At 37.9% G+C, this 22,289-nt stretch overlaps 2 protein-coding genes and 1 long non-coding RNA gene across 6 annotated transcripts in view; 1 reads left to right on the forward strand and 2 right to left on the reverse strand.

Annotated features, from left to right (window-relative positions):
* nf1a (neurofibromin 1a) overlaps positions 1 to 22,289 on the forward strand; it is a 67,103-nt gene that overhangs the window by 40,081 nt on the left and 4,733 nt on the right. For 2 of the 4 annotated variants that reach the window (XM_059514176.1, XM_059514177.1), the window contains 21 exons: positions 6,486 to 6,918; positions 7,912 to 8,252; positions 8,623 to 8,825; positions 9,352 to 9,545; positions 9,769 to 9,909; positions 11,501 to 11,780; positions 12,629 to 12,843; positions 12,989 to 13,050; positions 13,158 to 13,299; positions 15,818 to 15,919; positions 16,137 to 16,277; positions 16,432 to 16,558; positions 16,885 to 17,016; positions 17,123 to 17,258; positions 17,356 to 17,522; positions 17,613 to 17,735; positions 17,864 to 17,982; positions 18,176 to 18,276; positions 20,976 to 21,118; positions 21,443 to 21,489; positions 22,028 to 22,244. In XM_059514176.1, the coding sequence (XP_059370159.1) occupies positions 6,486 to 6,918; positions 7,912 to 8,252; positions 8,623 to 8,825; positions 9,352 to 9,545; positions 9,769 to 9,909; positions 11,501 to 11,780; positions 12,629 to 12,843; positions 12,989 to 13,050; positions 13,158 to 13,299; positions 15,818 to 15,919; positions 16,137 to 16,277; positions 16,432 to 16,558; positions 16,885 to 17,016; positions 17,123 to 17,258; positions 17,356 to 17,522; positions 17,613 to 17,735; positions 17,864 to 17,982; positions 18,176 to 18,276; positions 20,976 to 21,118; positions 21,443 to 21,489; positions 22,028 to 22,244 (3,566 nt within the window). The remainder of the gene's footprint in view (positions 1 to 6,485; positions 6,919 to 7,911; positions 8,253 to 8,622; positions 8,826 to 9,351; positions 9,546 to 9,768; positions 9,910 to 11,500; positions 11,781 to 12,628; positions 12,844 to 12,988; positions 13,051 to 13,157; positions 13,300 to 15,817; positions 15,920 to 16,136; positions 16,278 to 16,431; positions 16,559 to 16,884; positions 17,017 to 17,122; positions 17,259 to 17,355; positions 17,523 to 17,612; positions 17,736 to 17,863; positions 17,983 to 18,175; positions 18,277 to 20,975; positions 21,119 to 21,442; positions 21,490 to 22,027; positions 22,245 to 22,289) is intronic. The other 2 variants (XM_059514178.1, XM_059514179.1) reach the window with 1 other exon arrangement.
* Positions 229 to 3,108, reverse strand: LOC132107867 (protein EVI2B). The gene is made up of 2 exons (XM_059514174.1): positions 3,016 to 3,108; positions 229 to 2,614 (listed from the first exon to the last, which is right to left on the reverse strand). The coding sequence occupies exons 1-2, from the start codon at positions 3,033 to 3,035 to the stop codon at positions 1,081 to 1,083; spliced, it is 1,554 nt and encodes a 517-aa protein (XP_059370157.1). The 5' UTR covers positions 3,036 to 3,108; the 3' UTR covers positions 229 to 1,080.
* LOC132107869 (uncharacterized) lies at positions 4,220 to 10,831 on the reverse strand. Its single transcript, XR_009424367.1, has 3 exons — positions 10,688 to 10,831; positions 6,056 to 6,230; positions 4,220 to 4,838 (listed from the first exon to the last, which is right to left on the reverse strand). It is a non-coding gene; the product is annotated as an uncharacterized LOC132107869 (long non-coding RNA).

The raw sequence follows: 22,289 nt of genomic DNA on the forward strand, positions 1-22,289 counted from the left end.
AAATATATATACATATTTATATATATATATATATATATATATATATATATATAATTTGTGGTATAAAACAGATTAATATTATTAATAATAAGCATCAGAGTTCAGATGAACTGTTGATGAACCCCTCAAAAATCTTAAGGTGCTTATAAGCAAAAATATTAGCCTACAGTCCTGCAACTAACATTTAGCCTTTTTGTTTTATAGCTGAAGGAAAGAAGGACACAAAACTGTTGTTGCAACACTTTGTATTTTTAGAGTGAGCTGCATTTGGGTCTGTTTATCTGACAGTTCCTCCCAGTTTGAAGCTCAGACATGCTCCCAGTAGCTATAGCAATGCAGTAATTCATTCACAAACTGGGTATTGAGGCTACATTCCCTCTTTCTCATACACGCACTTAAGTGCATAAGAACAAAGACTGGACATGCTACCCGAGCTAGCCATACATAAGCTTTTAGCTGTTAAAGTATTAAAATGACAAAAGCATTGACATTTTAATGAGCTAGTGAAATCAGAATTGGAGTTTAATAGCTTTTAGTTCTACACATGCTGGTGTACTTACACTTACCTTAAGCAGATATACAGATTTAAAATGTACAAGCTCGCTCTCCTTGGAAAATCGACCAAGAACTGCAGTGTCTAAACCTGTCGGAGGGCCACTGTCCTGTGAAATTTAGCTCCAACCCTATTTAAACACACCTGAAGAAGTTGAACAAGCTCTTCATGCTCACTAGAAACTTCCAGGCAAGTGTGTTAGAGCTGGTTTGAGCTAAATTCTGCTGGACTTTGGTCCTCCAGCAACAGGATTGGACACCCCTGACCAAGAATATAAATGAGTTCACGTGGACTACACAGCTTTTTGACTACTCAGATTCTCTCTATGTAAAGCTGACATTGATTGACAAGTTGGATATCATGATTAACAATTGTGACAATTGTGGCTAATAAAAACCACATCCTCTTTGATATGTCCTGGACATTTGGTTTTGATGTGTCAAGGTTGCAAGCAGTCGTGTTTACATATTTGTTTGATTTTTAGAAAGAAAATATGAGTGTGTTGGTTTGTAGATCGTCACATGACATTAGGGCAGTGGTGGAGCAGGTGGAATAATCCCACCATCTGATGTTTGCAAAGGTGCTGCTTCTTCTGAAAGGGAATCAAGATCTATGGACACTAAAGGTGGGGGAGGTTTAATTACAGTATCCGGGTCAGAAGACATAGATGCAGTGAGGTCATCAGGCTGCTTTGATTCTTTGCTTTCCATCACAGTTTCTTGTTCACTTTCTGACCCAGGTGTTTTGGTATTAGAAGAGTCCACAGGTTCTTGACCTTCCTGGATTTTGTTTTTTTCTCTCTCTTTTGAGTCTTGAGCAGCTGTTGGGTTCCCATTGGGGGCTTGGACCTCATCTGGATTTTGTCTGCCAAACGTGCTTCCTTGCAGGATGTCCCCCATGAGAACGTCTTCACTTGTGTTCCTCCCGAATGTCAGGTGTTTGGAGAGCCGTTGGGAGAGGTATCTGGACATGTGGTTGAAGCCCTGTCTATTAATGGCCTCGGATTCCTCCGTATTAAGCAGGTTCGGTTGAACGTCGCCATCCAAAAACGGTGAGGGTCCGGCCCACTCTGAATTTTCTAGCTGCTTTCTTTGGATTTTGCGTTTCCTTACCAAGATAAAGATAATGGCTATGAACATCAAGACAAACGTGGTGCCAATCACAGCCGCCACAACAGAACCTGGGTTTGCTTGCTGCTTGTCTTTTGATGAAGGTGGACTTAGCTTTTTGGTTGTCTTTCTAGTGGTCATCAACATCTTCTTTGGCGTAGTCATAGATGAAGTCTTACGCTCAGGGCCTTGAGTGCTTGTCCACTTGTCTGTGATTTTTTTCCCCTCTTTGGTTTTTGCATCTTTGCTCGGTTTGAAATCTGTCACATTTGCTATTGCGGAAGTTTGGGCATGAGTCATTGGGCTTGGTTGGGTTGAAGTCTCCATTGTGGCCTGGGCTGTTGGAAGATCGCTGCTATCCATGACTGTTTTATTTGCTTGCGCATCATGGAGCCCAGTGATATCAGAAGTAGAAGGTGTTTCTTGAGTGGCTGTCTGTGTCTGAGAAAGTCCACTGCTTGTCTTTTCCTCAGGTGAAACGTCTGCCCTTGTGGCATTGGGTGTTTTTGTAAATTCTGTAGCATTCTCTGTTTGAAAAACAGATGTAGTATGTGGTGTGCGGGAGCTTTCTGTTGGTTTTTGTTGTTCCTTTTGAGTTACCTTGTCCTGCATTTGCGTTTGAGGGTGTGTCGACATTGTAGTTAAGTTGTGTTTGTCATATTGTACATTCCTCCTCCTCCTTGATGTCTCATCTTCACCTTTGGCTGTCCTCAGCCTTATCTCTTGCTGCTCCGAGTGACTCGTAAGTTGTCGCGTCTGAATGCTTCTTGAAAGCGAAACCACATTTTCTGTTCCAGAATCAGTAGTGTAGTCCCTCAGTTGTGCATTTTCTTCTGTGTTTGTTACAACAGTATTCTTATTGCTGGTCGTTAAATTGCCATTTAGACTCCATGGTAGAGAGAAGAGCAAGACAAGCGTGCAAAGAGTAGTCCTCATGGTGTCCTTAGAGAACCTTGCCAAAAAAATACATTTTTGCACATAAGACTTAACAGACCATTTTATTTCCCAAAATTCTTATAGGCCATATGTAGCATGCTCAGATTAAAACTTGTATGGTTTTCATTTTTATATAAGCTCTCAAAAAGGCAACACCTAATGTTTGTGTATACAAATGGTGCACAACATCTGTAAGTGAATACTTGGCGATGCAGACTAACAATGAAAAAAAAGTAGGTTTTTCATTTATTTTACAGTCACTATTGGACAATTTCCAACACACTGTTTTCTACAGTTTTTTGTAGTGCCATGTTGTTACTTTAAATGCTAAATACATATATGCTTAAATGTTTTGCTGTGCAGTATTAAGTAACATAATTGGTTTATGCTAGACAAAACAGCAGAATATTTACTTACCCAGGCATCCTCTGAAGCATTTGTTAAAGACTGAAGTATATAGAGATGAATACGGAACTGTCACTTCACTTGACAGGAAATGAAGCTGTGAAATGGCTGCATTCGTTTTTTTTTTTTTTTTTGCTAATAGCAGTTTTTTTTTTTCTGAGGAAAGAATCTGTGGTAACAGAGTATGAAAACCAGAAGCTTTTTTTTCTTATCTCTGTTCTAAGATATGAGGCTTGTTTTTAAGGTATGTTTTAAAGCATTGATGTACATTTTTTGAAAAGAACAGTTATTAATTATCTTCAAATTTATCTGTAAGAATAAGAATTATTTGTAGAGCAGAAGCCATCTAAAGGGAAATTATCTCATGTCTCTTTTTTTGTCATCTTGGAAAGTTCCTTTCATTGAACACCCACTTTTCAACCACCAGTAACACCTTCAAAATCTGCCAAATACGTTAACCGTAGCATTGCAACACTTAGGAAATATCAAAATCTGGTTGTAAATGATAAACAGAACAAGCATTTTTGTCATTAGCATTACATTTTATTTTATATTGAGATGTCAGTGTTTTGATAAGGAAAACCTGCTCATTGTTATATGATTTTAAGGCTGTGTGGTATTGCTTTACCCATTTTAAAGCTAAAGTGTGTGATTTCTTTTTTCCCTACTTAATATTTGGAATCAAATATAAAATAGCCATTCATAGGTTGTTTCATCTACACTGTTTGAGTGACTAATGGCAGATGTGTGTTCATTATTTTTGCAGTGCAGTTTGGTGACGAGTGGAAATTACAGTAGAAATTACAACACACAATTTTAAGCCCATGTTGTGGTCTGCTATTTGTGCACAGAGTATAGCGTTCATCTATTTCACCTCCCTCTACAGCGAGTAAATGTGCTCTTCGATTTCTGGGTATATGCTGCTGCTTGCCATATTAAAAAGAATTGCCAAAATGTGAGACAATGCTGATGTTAAATACAAATTTCACAAAATATACAATCATACACAGAACTTTCATTTACTTATCGTCCTTGTCATCATCACTAAACACATCTCCAGAGCTGATTGAGATGAGAAAACTGCAGTGACCTCATCTGTGACCCTTCAAATCCATCTAATATTACAGTATATGTAGTTAGTTAAACAGTTTTGAAAAACCTTGTTAGGCCCCTTGTAACTGGGCTTAATTTTTTATTGCAGTAGATGTTGAAGACATAAAAAAAAAAAAGAGAAGTAAAATGCCTGACATCAGAGCCTAGCACACAAAAAAGCTCTTGTACTTTACACCATCAGAGGCATATTCTCCAAACTTATGGGATCTATGCAGGAATCCCTGGAGGTTGAGCTCTGCATGGCTGTCGGGATGCTCTCGGAGTCACCGGCTGCGTTAGAAGTGGTGATGTATTGGCTCGGCCCTGCCGCGCCATCATTGATCTCTTCCTCCTCGCCGTCTGTCTTTACCTCCTCCAATAGAACACTGGTTTCGCATGGACCCACAATGCCGCCCTCTCTTCTCTCGTTACCCCAGTAGCCCGTTCCACTCACCAGGTCTGCATTGCTTCGGGATGGACGAGGGGCCCGCTGGTGGCGTTTCAGGCTTGAGACGGTACATGCCAACACTATGGTGGAGGTTAGAAGGATCAGGATGAGGCCACCAGCAATTGCTGTTGCTATAAAAGCTAGCTGGGCATTGATAAAACAGCTGATCTCCGCTGCACCAGTTGCAGGGAAATTAGTCGTCGCTAAAGAAGTGTTGAGGGCCTCGAGCCACCCATCTGTGGTGGTGTTGTACATCAGTTCGTTTGTGGTCTGCATTGTCACTGTATTTTGAGATCTGTGTAACAAACAAGTACCATTATTCAACAGGTCATGTTCTTTTGAATATTCTATAGTAGTTAATTTAGTCTTAACCAGGCATGATGCAATAAGTTTAAAATAATAATCAATTTGTCTGTTCAAACTTAACTTAAAAGGCTTGGCTAATGAAAAAAAAAACATTATTTTTTTACAGTACCAATTAAAAGTTTGGGGTCAGCAAGATTTTTTTTTTTAGTTGTTAATGCTTTGATTCAACAAGGATGCCTTAAACTGATTGTGAGTGACAGTAAATATATTTCTATATATTTTAATTTAAAATAAATGTCTTACTAAAGATTTCTGAATCACGTTGGATCATGTTTCCACAAATATTAAGCAGCACAACTGTTTTCAGCATTGATAATAAGAAATATTTCTTTTGCATCAAATCAGCTTATTGCAACGATTCCTGAAGAATCGTGTGTCTGTAAAATCACATGGAAGATTATAATTTAATTTCAGCTGCTTTACCTGTTTTCCTGTATTTTTGATCAAATAAAAGGAAAAAAAAAAAGGCTAATGAAAAAAAAAATTTGTTTTTTTTTAACAGTACCATTTAAATGTTTGGGGTCAGTAAGATTTTTTTAAGTTGTTGATGCTTTTATTCAGCAAGGATGCCTTAAACTGGTTATGAGTGACAGTAAAGATATTTCTATATATCTATTATTCTATTTTAATTTCAAATAAATGCCTTACTAAAGATTTCTGAATCACATTGGATCATGTTTCCACAAATATTAAGCAGCACAACTGTTTTCAACATTGATAATAATAAGAAATATTTCTTTTGCATCAAATCAGCTTATTGCAACGATTCCTGAAGAATCGTGTGTCTGTAAAATCACATGGAAGATTATAATTTAATTTCAGCTGTTTTACCTGTTTTCCTGTATTTTTGATCAAATAAATACAGTTTTGGTGAGCATAAGACTTTTTTCCAAAAACTTACAAAATCCTTTCCAAACCCAGTCTTCTGAATGGTAGTGTGCATAATTTAACATGAATGGCGATGATTTTAACTAGTGTATATGGATTTTAAAATGCACCAAATCTTTTGTTAAATGGAGTTTTAAAACTCTTTAGCCACATTAACTGTATTATAAAAACATTAACAGATGTAATGAGTAGTTTGTTTTCCTAACTCTCAATTACACATTAGCTTTACAGATAATTGGTGAACTAATAAGTACTTACTAAAGTAGATATAGAGCCTTTCCTAGGGACTTATCCGGTGAGGGAGAGCTGGTAGATGAAGAAGAACGACCTGAAGCAGTGAGGCTTGATATATCGTGATACAGTACACAATCACTTCCTGTCCCACACGCTTGTTGATGTTATTTAAGTGTTCTTCAGTTGAGATGCTCTTGACCTGTGGTTGCAACAGTAGAAAACAGGGCTATATTTGATAAACAGGTTTCTATTATGCGTAAGCTGTCGAAAGTTTGCCGTTTAAGGGAAGTGTTACAGACCGCTCATGTTTGAAATGACTAATGCATCGTTGTTTTTGGCATGTATACAATTTTAGACATTATTCTTAAAATACACTTCTCAAAGATGTACAGTGCATTGCCTTTAGAAGTAAAAACGCATTCAAATTCAAAATATTATTGTTATTTCTCTTTAGGTTCAAAACCGGACAAATCAATGGGGATCTTCTGATCTACCACGTCCTTCTGACTCTCAAACCATACTATGCCAAGCACTACGAGATCGTAGTAGACCTCACCCATGTAGGCCCCAGTAACCGCTTTAAGACGGACTTCTTGTCAAAGTGGTTTGTGGTCTTTCCCAACTTTGCCTACGAGAATGTGGCTGCCGTGTACATCTACAACTGCAACACCTGGGTACGAGAGTACACCAAATACCACGAGCGACTACTGACTGGCCTCAAGGGGAGCAAGAAGCTGCTATTTATCGACTCGCCTGCACGCCTAGCCGAACACATTGAACCCGAGCTGCAGAAGCTGCCTGCAGCTACCTTGGCATTGGAAGAAGACCTCAAAGTGTTCCACAATGCTCTGAAACTGGCGCACAAGGACACAAAGGTGTCGATCAAGGTGAGAGTTTCTTAACTTAACCCATTTTAAAGCCTATTAGAATTTTCATGTTATGGCCTGTAACTGATAAATGGCTAATACTAAAGTTATATATACTATACTTTTCTAAATAATTTTATATAATAAATTACATAAATAATATTGAGCCCTGCACATGACATGCAGACAAAAATATATTGAAATTGTATTAATTAAATTCCTATTTTTTGTTAAAATAGTGGCGACAAATTGTAAATTTGTTCCCATGTTTTATTAATTTGTGGCAAAGTTGTACCAATTTTTCCCTCATTTTGATTTAAATAAATGAATCAACAAATTAAGTCTTAATGGGAACAAATCCTTAATTTGTGTTCACAATAGACACACACAATATATATACATATATGTATACACGTATAAATAAATAAATAATAATTATGTCATTTCACCTACACGTCATGTGCGAAGCTCTGTAAAATGATGTAATAATAAAACTATGCATAAAAAAAGAAATTAATACATTTAAAAATAATTTGCTTTCAATGCTACAAATGAATTTAAGCATCACAATATTGTATTGTACAATATAAAAATGGATATTAATTTTAAGATTTTCAGAAGATTTGGAAAAAAAAAAGTGACGTGACATACAGCCAAGTATGGTGACCCATACTCAGAATTTGTGCTCTGCATTTAACCCATCCAAAGTGCACACACACAGAGCAGTGAACACACACTGTGAACACACACCCGGAGCAGTGGGCAGCCATTTATGCTGCGGCGCCCGGGGAGCAGTTGGGGGTTTGGTGCCTTGCTCAAGGGCACCTAAGTCGTGGTATTGCTGGCCCGAGACTCGAACCCACAACCTTAGGGTTAGGAGTCATACTCTCTAACCACTAGGCCCCAAAGTGTTATTAAATTATCAGTGTTTTTAAATGTAAACTTGTATGATATTACAACCTAAAATGTAAATCCCAGAGTTTTACACTCCTTTTTTTGGCTAATTCTACCTAGGTGGGATCAACAGCTGTTCAGGTGACCTCGGCTGAGCGAACACGTGTCCTGGGACAGCCTGTCTTCCTGAATGACATATACTATGCTTCCGAGATTGAGGAGATATGCCTGGTGGACGAGAACCAGTTCACACTGACCATCGCTAACCAGGGCACTCCTCTCACATTCATGCACCAGGAGTGCGAAGCCATCGTTCAGTCCATCATCCACATCCGAACACGCTGGGAGCTCTCCCAACCAGACTCCATTCCTCAGCACACAAAGATCAGGCCTAAAGATGTTCCTGGCACCCTGCTCAACATCGCCCTCCTCAACCTGGGAAGCTCCGACCCCAGTCTAAGGTGAGAATCAGCATGGCATCTTGGGGGATTGAGTTTTAGGCCATGCTCAGGCTGTTTTTCAGCCTAATAACTTGATGGTTTTGGGGGAATGGTCCAATGCATCCCGATGTTGTTGTTGTTCTGACAATGAGCCTTTTATCTGCCGGCTTCTGTCTTTGTTTTGGTTAACTGATTAGAAATGCTAATACTGCTCCTTTGTGTCTTCAGTTCAACTGAGGCGGCTCTTGAACTTGCTGCCGTTAGAACCAGACAGAACCTGTTATTTAAAAATGAAATGCCACTTCAGTTTCCACAAAAATGGAAACTAACATATTCATGTAAATTATTGCTTCTGAAAATGACTTGCTCTTAACTAAAAACTCCTCAACAGGTCAGCTGCATACAACCTCCTTTGTGCCTTAACCTGCACCTTCAACCTGAAGATTGAAGGCCAGCTTCTGGAAACATCTGGCTTGTGCATCCCAGCCAACAACACCCTTTTTATTGTGTCCATTAGCAAAACACTAGCAGCTAACGAACCCCACCTCACTCTGGAGTTCCTGGAAGAGTGCATCTCCGGCTTCAGCAAGTCAAGTCAGTGTCACATACAAACAAAGACTCATCATTTTGCACTTATTGTTAGAAGGTTTGGTGTTAGAAAGATTTATTGTCTTATTTTGGAAGAAATTGATACTTTTATTCAACAAGGATGCATTAAATTGACTTAAAGTGACTTTTATTTAACTAAAAATCTTGGTTTCCACATAAATATTAAGCAGCACATCGTTAATAAAAATTATTTTATAGTAGCAAATCAGAATATAAGAATGATTTCTGAAAGATCATGTGACACTCAATACTTGAGTAATGACTGCTGAAAATTTGGCTTTGCCATCACAGGAATTAATTAATTTAAATGTAATATATCACAATATCACTGTTTTTACTTTGTTTTTAGTTCAAATAAATGCAGCCTTGGTGAGCCTAGGACACTTCTTCCAAAAAAAATCTTACTGATCCAAAAACAACAATATTTTTTAATTAAGTTGATGGTCATTGCAAAGCACCATTTCTGTGTCATTTGTTACAAAAATGTTGTGTTTCCTTTTGGGTGCTTTAGGCATTGAGCTGAAGCATCTGTGTCTGGAGTATATGACTCCTTGGCTGCGTAATTTGGTGCGCTTTTGTAAACACAATGACGATGCCAAACGACAGCGTGTAACGGCTATCCTGGACAAACTCATTACTATGACCATCAATGAGAAGCAGATGTACCCTTCCATACAGGCGAAGATATGGGGCAGTTTGGGTCAGGTAAACCTTTCAGACAATTGTAACGTTTCTCCTAGTTCTATTGAAGGAATTTGATTTTGTGAGTTTATTCCATCCAAAAAGTTTCAAACAGGCATTACATTGACAAATTCCTTCAAACTCTTAACAATCTTACAGGGGGTATATTTCTATAGTAAAACCGCCCGTGTCCATAGAAACTCGCAACTCAGTAGTTACAGAATGCACAATTTTTTGATGTTTATAGATCACAGACCTGCTTGATGTGGTGTTGGATAGCTTCATAAAGACTAGTGCTACTGGGGGTTTGGGATCCATCAAGGCTGAAGTGATGGCTGACACAGCTGTAGCTTTGGCTTCAGGAAACGTCAAGCTGGTGTCCAGCAAGGTAAGCACTTAATAGTCACCATTAAGGCTGGGCGATATATATCTAACGATAGACAGAGCCGTATATCACTGACAAGCTACGCAATATCACGTTCATTATTGCAGATGAATCGCCTTCGATAATGAACGCAATATTGCGTAGCTTGTAAGTGATCTACGGCTCTGTCTATTAAGTGCCGCTCCAATTATAAGCAGGTGATGGCAATTTAGCGCTACTCACGGAACCAGATTTACTGACAAGATGCGCATGATCATATCGTATTTGTACTGAAATACTAAATCTTGCTGCATTGCTGAAGTGCAATGAATGATTTAGAGCATGGAAAATGCAACAGAACCAAAACCAAAATGTACCATTTTGTTTTTTTTCTTCCTACTGGAGTAACAGAATGTGCAGTGATTTTGTAAGCACAGATACTATTGCGTAATGTTTGAATGTTTCTATAATTATTTTGCTATTTATATATATAAATTATAGGATTATTAAAATATTTTATTTATTTATAAAGTTATCAATTTGTTCATCCCAAGATGATTCAAAATGCCCCAGAACAGCTTGACTTGTATTGCATGCATTTTTGCATAATTTCATCCAATTTATCTCAGTTGAAATGTTTGCTTCTGTTTAACACATCATGCAATTTTCAGTTATAATATTACTATATTCAGTTAACCATTAAACCAATTTTATTTCTTGGTAACATATCTCTAAATGTCCTACAAGTCTTTTAGGTTAATTTCTAGCCCACTAACACTCTTTTAAACAGATTTCGACTTACCGCTTAAAGTGTTTCTGGCTCTTGTGTTCCTGAATCATTCCTCTTGTGATCTTATCCAGGCTGACTAGCTCTTCTGCACAACATCTATTATCCTAAGTGTTGTGCACAAATGTCCAATTTGTATGTGTGTGCACAGACAGACAATAGTCAGCCAGCGGGGCAGTCGCTCCTATTATATGGGCCACTGTTAGTCATTACGCTCAATGGACGTCATTGTCAGACACTTGGGCAGAGGGAGAGACACGTTTGCGAATTGGATAACTTAAGCCTCTTGGTTTTTATGATACTTGATTGATGCAGTTACCATATTAGATATTTTTTTTAGTAGTTGAAGATACTTAGTTGTTTTTCCCAAATTCCCAGCTATACTGAAAAGCTAAATATTGTTTGGTTAACATGTGCCAGCCACTGCTGATGTCACAGCAGGCAGCACAAGGACAGGCTTTGTCCAGTTGTTGCGTCTGCTTTTCTAAGACTCATATAGCAGCTGGACTCTGAGGTTAAATGAGGGACCAAGTATAATCTTATTATGAGAGAGCAGATGATGTTTAGGTGCATGTCACAGAGAGAAAATAAAAGGCACACTGTCTATATTTGTTTTTATTTTGGAGTTTGTGGTTTGTTTGAAATGATAAATTATGCTTTTTGTAAAGAGTCCAGTCATTGCTAATTTTGAAAGCATAAAATTGTTAAAACTGCCTTAGTGATATTGTTCAAATTAGCACTCAGACTCTTTAGTTTTCATCAGTGACTAATTGAAATAAAGCTCATATTTGTAGTGTAACCGCAAGTTTCTTTATTCATTTCTCTCAGGTGATTGGCCGGATGTGTAAGATCATTGATAAGACTTGTCTGTCCCCCACCCCCACCCTTGAGCAGCACCTGATGTGGGATGACATCGCCATCCTGGCCCGTTACATGCTCATGCTCTCCTTCAACAACTCTCTGGATGTGGCCGCTCATCTGCCCTACCTGTTCCATGTCGTCACTCTTCTGGTGGCCACTGGCCCGCTGTCACTCCGAGCCTCAACGCATGGCCTTGTTATCAACATCATTCACTCGCTCTGCACCTGCTCTCAGCTCAACTTCAGCGGTGAGAAATAACTCACACAAAGTGAGGGTTTGAAAGGAATAGTTGACCAAAAAATTTACATTTGGTCATTGAAGATGTTGATGAGTTTGTTTCTTCATCCGAACAGATAATTCTGTTTAATTAGCATTACATCACTTGCTCATCATAGGCTAGTGAATGGGTGCCGTTGGATTATAAATCCATAACATCCATAAGTAATCCACATGGCTGCAGTCCCTAATAGATATTGTGTGAAGGGAAAAGGTGCTTGTTTGTTACAGATCCATCAAGATATTTTTAACTTCAAATCGTTGTTTCTGGCTAATAAACAAGTCCTCTATTCATAATATTGCTTTTGTAATATTGTCATCACCATATAAAAATAAGAATTTAGAAATGTTTTAACAAGTTTATAAGGAATGATCACAGTCCAGCTCCAAAGTACAGCTTATGGCAAATATAATTCAACTACAAAGTTAAATCTAAGATGAATTTCTAACCGTTTAAAACCTGAATAATAACAAAACATTTATTTATTGTGCATAACATCTGCATACAAATCTGTACTTGTTCAAATGTTTTTGGTGACTTAGAATGAAAGAATATAAAAAACTTTGAATACAGTAATGAGACAGAATTTTTTTTTTGCAATTTGACAGAGTTGATGTAAAAAAGGGAATTTTTGTGCCAACAAAATTTAGATTTTGAATAAATATGCCTTTCATGTATGTGCTACATGGCAGTGCACTTCTTAAATTGTTATGCAGTCAGTGCCGATTTATTAATTGTTTGCTAGACATTAGGTTGTTTTAACGTGAGATGATCTGATTGTCTGATTTTTTTTGCTGTTCTGGTTTTTGCCTTTGCAGAGGAGACTAAACAGGTGCTGCGTCTGAGTCTGACTGAGTTTTCCCTGCCCAAGTTCTACCTGCTGTTCGGCATCAGTAAGGTCAAATCGGCAGCGGTCATCGCCTTCCGTTCCAGCTACAGAGACCGCTCGTTCTCCCCTGGCTCCTATGAGAGAGAGACCTTTGCTCTTTCTTCCCTGGAAACAGTTACAGAAGCTCTTTTGGAGATTATGGAGGTTAGTTACTGCGGCTGTCATTTTAAAGTATCTGTCGCCATTTTTATGTATCTCCAGCATTGTGCTAATCTTCTTGAGTTCCATAACTACTTATTATTCTAAGCTTTTTATGTACGTTATTTAACCAATTTTTGTATTTCCCTAGGCCTGTATGAGGGACATTCCTGGATGCAAATGGTTGGATCAGTGGACCGAATTGGCACAAAAGTGTGTTAAAAACTACATTTCACAAGAGTTTTTATGAAGCAGTTACAACTGAAAATCGCAGTACAATCACATTTAAATAGCTAATTGTATTTTCTTTTCTTGGATAGGTTTGCATTCCAATATAACCCATCTCTTCAGCCTCGGGCGCTGGTGGTGTTCGGCTGCATCAGTAAACGTGTGACTCATGGACAGCTCAAACAGATCATTCGTATTCTCAGTAAAGCCAGTCCTCTGCTCAGCATTGATCGGGTTAGAGCAGCCTGTTTTTCCTCTCTCAAACTACCTCATTTTAGATTTTATTTTAATTGACTCAAATCATTTGTTTTGGTGCATTTATATAATGTGGTCTTCTCTGATGTTTACTTTTTTATTAAATTAATTGAACACCATGGCTGTGCACCTTTTAGAATGGAATAAGACAATTAAATTTTTTGATTTGAGGTTGTCAGGGTGCAGAATTAATCTAATTTATTCTAACCATTGCCAATTGGGGGTATGTCTGCACACATTAACATATTATTATTAATCAATGTTTAAAATGCCATCTATGAAAATAAGCAGTCAGTTTATGTATAGTTATTTATATTTAATAAATTAGGTCACACAGAGTTACGTTTAGAATAAATTACCATTAAAAACAGTAATCTTTGAATATTATTTGTTATTTCACAATATTACTGTTTTGTTGTATTTTTGATCAACTACATGTAACCTTGGTCAGACTTAATTCAGAAACTTAAAAAAAACACACGAAAAACAGCTTTTAAAGGGGTCATATGATGTTGGTAAAAAGATCATTACCAACATCAACATACATTGTTGTGTATTTGGTGTAATGCAATGTGTTTTTGCGGTTTAAGGTTAAAATAATTTTCCACAAACTCTACATTGTTTCCCCTCTGTGTCCATACCTTTCTGAAATGCATTGTTTTTTACAAAGCTCATCGGTCTGAAAAGCGAGGTGTGCTATGATTTTCCAGCTACACTAGCGAGACGAGACAAAAACAATGAACCCATTCCAAACGAGGCATTTGTTGCATCCATTGGGGACATGATTACGGATTATAATGATTTATACTGTTTTTTAGTATTGCGTTGCATCGCACTACATAAACATAAACATAAAACCATGTCAGCATTTTTTGATCATCGGAGAAACGACAAATAACAAGCGTTGCTCTACACCAGCGGTTCTCAATTCCAGTCCTTGCACCCCCAGCTCTGTATATTTTGCATGTGTCTCTTTGTTAACATACCTGATTCAGATAATCAGCTCATTAGAAGTGAGCTCCGTGCATGAACTGTGTTCCCATTGACATGGTGTCTACACAGTGTTCATTGCTCCATACTCCCTGAGCAGGGGAAATCAGTTGAAGTTTATCTCACTTTGGAGCATTCACAGAGTTGCGCTGCACAATGACTTCACACATGGATAAGTGTGACATCATATACCTTGATAAATAAATACAATTTAAATTCACACACTTAAATGCACTTTAAATGGAACATATACGTTTGCTTCGAACTGGAATCATGGCGGAATATCCTGTGATGTCCACTTTGCAAGGCACTTACATTCGAATAGAACAAACGTCTGAAGCGATAAGAGAAACATACAAAATGGTCAGAGCAGGGGGCCGCAAGGACTGGGATTGTGAACCGCTGCTCTATAAAGCTCAAAAGTTACGTTTGAATCATCAGTGGCAAATCTTTTACAGATGTAAACGTACTTACAGACTGTGAGTCAGAAACGCTTGCATTGTAGTCTTCTCCCCCAGGATCAGGAAACAGTCCTTCATAAAATACGCAGCACACATCTAAATATTTGGGTTGAATTGTTCTGGAACGGTGTTGTAAATACAGCTTAAACACTAATTTCTAGTTGTGCACTCTTTTGGAAGGCCCAACAAAGTATTTTTTGCTTTCACAATGAAAAAGCATCTCCACAACATTGCGCTGGCGGCCACAGCGAGAATAAAAGTCACGCCTTCATCCTTTGTGTGAATATTTGGGCGCCATTATACAAATCTTCCCACATTGTGACGTAGGCATGTGGGGGCATGTTTAAAGAGGCATTTTAGGAGGGTGTGGACAAGTCTTAACTTTTATAAAGAATATCTCTTTGGGTTTGAGACTTTAGTCTTTGCAACTTTTCTGATCTTCTTTATGTACCAAGAGCTTGCAACACTCCAAAAGAGAAAGGAAAACTTGAAATTGCACCATACGACCCCTTTAAATGGGTAGTGTATTATGTAGTCAATAAATTAAGATTTTTGTTTTTTATAAAAACATTTAGCTTGTACAACTTTAAATCTATTTTGATTACTGTGGAAATGTTTTCAGTACTGAGCAAAGTTTAGAGAAATGCATTTATCATGTTACATAAAGTTACTTAAGACTAATAGATGTAATTAGCCATGGTTTGTCACACGTCAAACTGGTTGACATTTCTCTTGAATTTCCTCTTCCTGCAATTTCAATTTTAAATTCCTACTCATTAATTGAAAGGCAGTTCTTAAACAATTGCCCAGTGTTTAAATATGCAAGATGATAGATATTTAGTGATAGTGATTTTTTTTTTTTGTAGTATTGTGACTGTAGGTTATCTGGAAATGGTGAATATCTGGGTTGTATGAAGAGTGTTTGTGATTCAGGTCTGTGCAGAATGCAGTGCAGTGCTAGTCTAACTGCTGTAGTGTCATTCGCTCAGACTATTTGCTGGCGTCATGCTCCGCCGCTCTGTCTGATTAATGCTGCTCCTGCACAGGGGCTGGAGAGCTGCTTAAAGGGGCCGGATAATTACAACAGCCAGGTTCTTATTGAGGCCACCGTCATCGCTCTCACAAAACTACAGCCTCTCCTCGATCAGGTGCAGTCATGTTGTATGCTGGATTCAATTATTAAAACATCAGCAGTTATTACCTCTGATGTAACACACTAGTAAAAACATTTTCATTTATACTCATACATGTATGAGTGTTTAGGGAAACTGGTTTGAAAATATCTTTGCAATTCAGTTTGGTGGTGCAGAAATGACACACTTGACGTATTAATAGTTTTGTGTGTACGTGTCTAATGATCTGCAGGACTCTCCCATGCATAAAGCTCTGTTCTGGGTGGCTGTGGCTGTGCTTCAGTTGGATGAAGTGAGTCTGTATTCTGCCGGAACCGCCCTTCTGGAGCAGAACCTGCACACACTGGACAGCCTCCGGGTGTTTAATGACAAGGTGCCCGACTGAAATCCACATTTCCACAACCAAAGACTCCAAACTTTTTTTTAATACTCTTGATATTATTATTAGTGGTTGATAAAATCTTGAGGTGGTAGAATGTAAAACTCGAAGCAGTTATCTTCATAAAAACATTTCCACCCCTTTATAGAGTCCCGAGGAGGTCTTCATGGAGATCCGGAAGCCTCTGGAATGGCATTGTAAACAAATGGACCATTTTGTGGGACTCAACTTTGCCTCCAATTTCAACTTTGCATTAGTGGGGCACTTGCTCAAAGGTAATATTTAAATAATCAGTGGATCACACTGGAGTATTAATGTTTCCATTAATAATGTCCATTGCCTGCTGTGTTATTTATATTTTATTTTGTAATATTACTTCAATATTTCCAAATGGTTAAAAAATTAAGAGGTTGAATATTAAAATAAACTAGAACCTGATTTATTTATTTTACTTTTTTTTTTTTTTTAGTTTGTTGAATTTATGCATTACTATTGTATAAACAGACCAGCTGATGCATTGAGCAGTTTTAACAGTTGATTACAATGAGCATTTGCAGTTCATCTGTGTCTGATTCCTTATATTTGTCTTTTCTTTATTTAGGATACAGACATCCCTCTTCCACCACTGTGGCCAGGACAGTCCGTATCCTTCATACGCTTCTGGGCCTGGTGGGAAAACACCGTAGCTGTGACAAGTTTGAGGTGAACACGCAGAGTGTGGCCTATCTGGCAGGTACATTAAAGCCAGCACAACCTTAAGCAAGCAATCACAACATGTCATGAAGTAGATATGCATCTAAATTCCGGTGGGAACATCTAAACTGTTTGTTTGTGTATAGCTTTGCTCACAGTATCAGAGGAGGTGAGGAGCCGCTGCAGTCTAAAGCACAGGAAGTCATTACTGCTCTCAGAAGTTACCATGGAAAACTTTTCCATGGACATGTACTCAGTGTACGACACTGAACCTGGATGCAGGTGAGAATTTTCTGTTTTCGTTGTTTTTTAAAATCACACTTTATGGCTTTTTTTAATTGCTTTTTGTTGTTGGTTTTCACACTCTATTATGTGTCAGGCTGCTGCGTGAAAACCAGCCCTGGGCTTCTCCGAAAGTGTCAGAGCGCAGTCTTGCACCTCCATACTCTGCAATGGGTCAGACCAGCCTTCGCCCACGCAAATCCATGAGTGTAGACATGGGCCAGCCGTCACAGGCCAATGCGAAGAAACTTCTTGGTATTAGCGGTCTGATGACTTCATTCTTTCTAAGAGGCTTTTAAACATGCTGTAGCTTTACTTTAGCTTCATACTTAAGTGGTTTTATTTTCATTCTAGGCACTAGAAAGAGTTTTGACCACCTGATTTCGGACTCAAAAGCCCCAAAGAGACCAGACATGGAGTCAGGCATCACCACACCTCCAAAGATGAGACGAGTTTCTGAAAATGACTATGAGATAGGTGAGTTTTTCTACAATTATGAATTAAATGTGTTATGCTACAGGCCAGTGCTAATCTGTATGTAGTAAATTATAATTAGGCTTTGAAATGAGAGAGGTTGAGTTGCCAACACCCCTTCTTTATTCCAGAAACTCAGCGAATAGCCAACTCCCATTTACGCAAAGTTTCTGTGTCCGAGTCCAATGTCCTCCTAGACGAGAATGTTCTCACAGACCCAAAGATCCAGACGCTGCTCCTTACTGTACTGGTGTGTGCTCCATGATTCTTTTCATTGCACTTGAACTTGTGCTTCCTTCTACAGGTGGAATAGTTTTTTTTTTTTTGCTATTCCCTTATGTATAGCACAAAAAAGTTAAATGAAGATCTTTTTCTTTCTCCATCTATGATGGTTTTTCTATTATATTTACTGTTGTATAGTGAAGTATTGTTTTTAATTGCAGGCAACACTGGTGAAGTACACTACGGATGAATTTCATCAGCGGATCCTGTATGAGTATTTGGCTGAGGCCAGCGTGGTGTTCCCCAAGGTCTTTCCAGTAGTGTGAGTGTCTGCCATATTACATACCAACATATCACGCAAAGTCATTCAAGATCCATTAGCAGTTTTCTGAGTCTGTGACTCGCCATCTCCCCATTAGATGCGCCTTTAGAGAGAAGTGCATCTTTACGGATTATGATTATACTGAAATAGTTTTTGTTTTTGATTCATTTTAATTAAATAGTCATTTAAAGCTTTCTATAGATATATTTATCATGTCTGTGAGGCATGTTTTCACTGAGTTTAGGTTCATTTTTGTTCTCCTGTTAAAGACAAGACTGCATAAAGCAAATTGTGTTCTTTATTTTATAAAAGCACAACGTTTTGTTGATATTTTGAGTGCACACAAATAAAAGTAGACCCTTTGCAGTTACGAATTATGTATTATTCTTACCTTTTATTAGCAAAAATGATGGCGTATCCACTGAAAAAAATGCAAGTGATCACACTGGCATGTCCATGTCCAGAAGCGTCGCCACACAAACTATTGGATATAGCGCACATTTATCTGGGTCTAACGTTTAAACGTTGTTATATAATTTAACTGTTTTATATCTATAGATTGTATTTTAGGCAAGTCGTGATGATTTGAGAAGGCTAAATTGATCAAACATAGGCTTACTGTCTGCTGCTGGCCACATGGTAGTTACTTAAAAAAAAATCTAAAACTTATATTTAACAAACAAAAAATACTCCAAACGTTTTTCTAAATTAACTTAATTTTAAAATAACGAATCGAAATAAAATATAATCACTTTGCTATTACCGTATTTTCCGGACTATAAGTCACACTTTTTTACATAGTTTGGCTGGTACTGCGACTTATAGTCAGGTGCGACTTATTTATCAAAATTAATTTGAAATGAACTAAGAGAAATGAACCAAGGGAAAACATTACCGTCTCCAGCCGCGAGAGGGCGCTCTATGCTGCTAAGTGCTCCTGTAGCCTACCACTAAGAACGTACAGGGCCCTCTCGCGGCTGTAGACGGTAATGTTTTCTCTTGGTTCTTGGTTCTAAATAAAAGCGAATTATAGTCCAGTGCGACTTATATATGTTTTTTTCCTCATCATGGCGTATTTTTGGACTAATGCGACTTATACTCAGGTGCTACTTATAGTCCGAAAAATACGGTACATAAAAAAACTGAACTATTTTAATAGCTGAAACAGTAGTATAAGCCGTTTAGGGACTGTTTAGCTGTTCAAATCAGACAATGGATCATCTCTTCATTCAGACACAGTGGAAGATCTGATAAGAATCAGTGTAGAGGGGCCAAGTCTGGAAGATTTTGATGCTAGAGATAGTGTAGCCAGCTGGTTTAGCCAAGGTCAAAGATCAAGAAAGCCAAACTACAGAAGTTGGCCATACGAGGGGCATGTGACTGCAATGGAGGATAGTCCATAAGACATGAGCAATGAGATGTTCAGAAGTTACCTTTCTGGTAGAATTGTGCTTCAAATAAAGAACTTTATGTTGACCAGATTGTTAGTTAATCATTTAGGCTACAAGTCAAGATTGTCTATATGGACAGCAATTAAAAAAAAATAATAATAATAAAAGAAGAAAGAAAAAGTGAACTTGTAAAACTGTGGTCAATAGGAAGCGGTCAAATTTTTTATTTTTATTTTAAGTTAGGCGCACCAGTGCAACCAATGTGAAAAGTTAGTCTAGAGCCCTGATTAGTCTCCTATTATTTCCCATGCTAAAAATATTTCATGAGTTTCAGGGTTGTGTTGACGTAAATGGAAAGCTACAGAAATTAGGTTAACCATTTTTTTTTGTAAAATTATCTAACGGGTTTGAATGTTTAAAGGGTTAGTTCAACCCAAAATGAAACTCGCCCTCATGTCGTTCCAAACCCATAAGAAATGTTCATCTTTGGAACACAAATAAATATATTTTTAATGAAATCTAAAAGATTTCTGTCCATCCACTGAAAGTTTGTTCACCCAAAACTCAATTCTCATGCTTCAAAAGGTTTTTTTTTTTTTACATTTGCAACAAGTTTAATCGAAGTCTTTTGAAGAGACATGATCACTTTATATAATTAGCAGAACTAATTGAGTTTTTTTCCCACATATAAACATTCATCAGAAAACATTGGCAATCATTGGTTCTCAAGTCAAGCAAGCATGGTTGAGCTTCTGTGGCCAAATCTGAACGCGGTAAAGGCCTAACAGAACTTTTGCGAAACTATAAATTACTGCGACTTTTGATTAATTGAATGCATCCTTGTTGAATAATATTAATTTCTTATAACAATCTTACTGAGCCCAAACCGTTGAATGGTAATGTATGTTTGTGTGTAATTGAAGTATCTTTTTGCATACACTTTATATGGAAACAATATCATGACACGGTTTTTATTCATTCCTGAGAGTCATTTTTTAAAGAATGTGGAAAGTGCCTTTACTGTAATGTACAGCTACAGATTCATACTACTCCCAAATCCCTAATTGTCATAAATGAGTGTGTTTGGCATGAGTAATACATATAAAGCCACATTTTCAAATAATAATCCACTGAATTTCATAAAAAAAAATTTGTACTACACCAACAAAAGTTTTTTAGTTCCGCTTAGATCATTTACACTACTTAGCTTTCGCAATATGCATGACAATGATCCGGTCTGTTGTATATTTAGTTTTGGCCCTGTAGTTTTACATTAATTTTGCCTGTGTCATTTTTGATCCATTATAGCCACAACCTGCTGGACTCCAAATTAAGCACCGTCCTTTCCATGTGCCAGGACCCCAACCTCCTGAACCCCGTCCATGGCATCATTCAGAATGTGGTTTATCATGAGGAGTCTCCTCCGCAATACCAGCCGTCCTGCTTGCAGAGTAAAGCCAATCTCTCCAGTCTTTTTATTCACATTCACGTTTCTTGGCAGATGCTTTCTTAGTTGTCTAAAAAGCAAGTTTTTAAATTAGTGCTGACAACTTAAAAAAAAAAATGCAAATATTGATAGACTGTTAGTTATTATTAAATAGATTTTGCATGTAATTGCAATTTTGAATTGATTAACAACACTAGTTTAGAGGGGTTTTATGTCTTGTTTAGAGTTACTTCAACTTCTGACTGATTTCCTTTTTGTCTTTTGATTCTTTATCACTCTCTTGCTCCGACATCCGTCTCTCCTGTCACATTCTCCCTTTGTCTCACAGGTTTCGGTTTCAACGGTCTTTGGAGGTTTGCCGGGCCCTTCTCTAAGGTATGATTAACTGCTCCCATAAACACTTTTCATTTTCCAATAGAGTGCAGTGAAGAAATTGTGTGCTGCGGTCTCTCTGCAGCTTTCTAGATTTATTGACCAAAACGGCTTCCCCAAACATCTCCCGCACCCATCCCGTGTCTCTGCCCTTTTACTCTCCCACAGTTCTGCTGTGGTTTAAAAAGGTGTAAATGACAGGGATGTATTGCTTATGTATCCCTTACTGAAGGAACTGTTTTCCTTCTTTCATGGCTTAGCGATAATGATCTGTTTTATCCTGCCTGGGCAGACCAGTAATTCAGGTTTTTACATTATTTTCATTGTTATAATGTTTATTATATTTAAATCCTAAATATCTAGGTTATTCCGGTCATTAAATGTTGTCACTATTACTTAAGGTTAGAGTAATGAAACCTAAACTCATAATGACGAAACAGGTGAAAAATATCCCTCAGATTTACTTGTCATATCTAGTGATCTAAATATGATAAATAAAGCTAAATCATTAAGTCACTCCTGCTTTTATTCTCTCCAACAGCAAACCCAAATTCCAGACTATGCCGAGCTTGTGGTTAAGTTCCTGGATGCTTTGATTGACACTTACCTTCCTGGTATCGAAGAAGAAGGAGGGGAGGAGTCACTGCGGACACCCACCTCTCCATATCCGCCCACCGTCCAGAGCCAGCTCAGCATCACGGCCAACCTCAACCTGTCCAACTCCATGACGTCCCTCGCCACCTCACAGCACTCCCCAGGTCAGTGCTCACTTCCTGCATCATTACACACAGTCCGTAGTTGCT

The sequence above is a fragment of the Carassius carassius genome, chromosome 28, assembly GCF_963082965.1.
Source record: "Carassius carassius chromosome 28, fCarCar2.1, whole genome shotgun sequence".
In the NCBI taxonomy this organism is placed as follows: domain Eukaryota; kingdom Metazoa; phylum Chordata; class Actinopteri; order Cypriniformes; family Cyprinidae; genus Carassius; species Carassius carassius.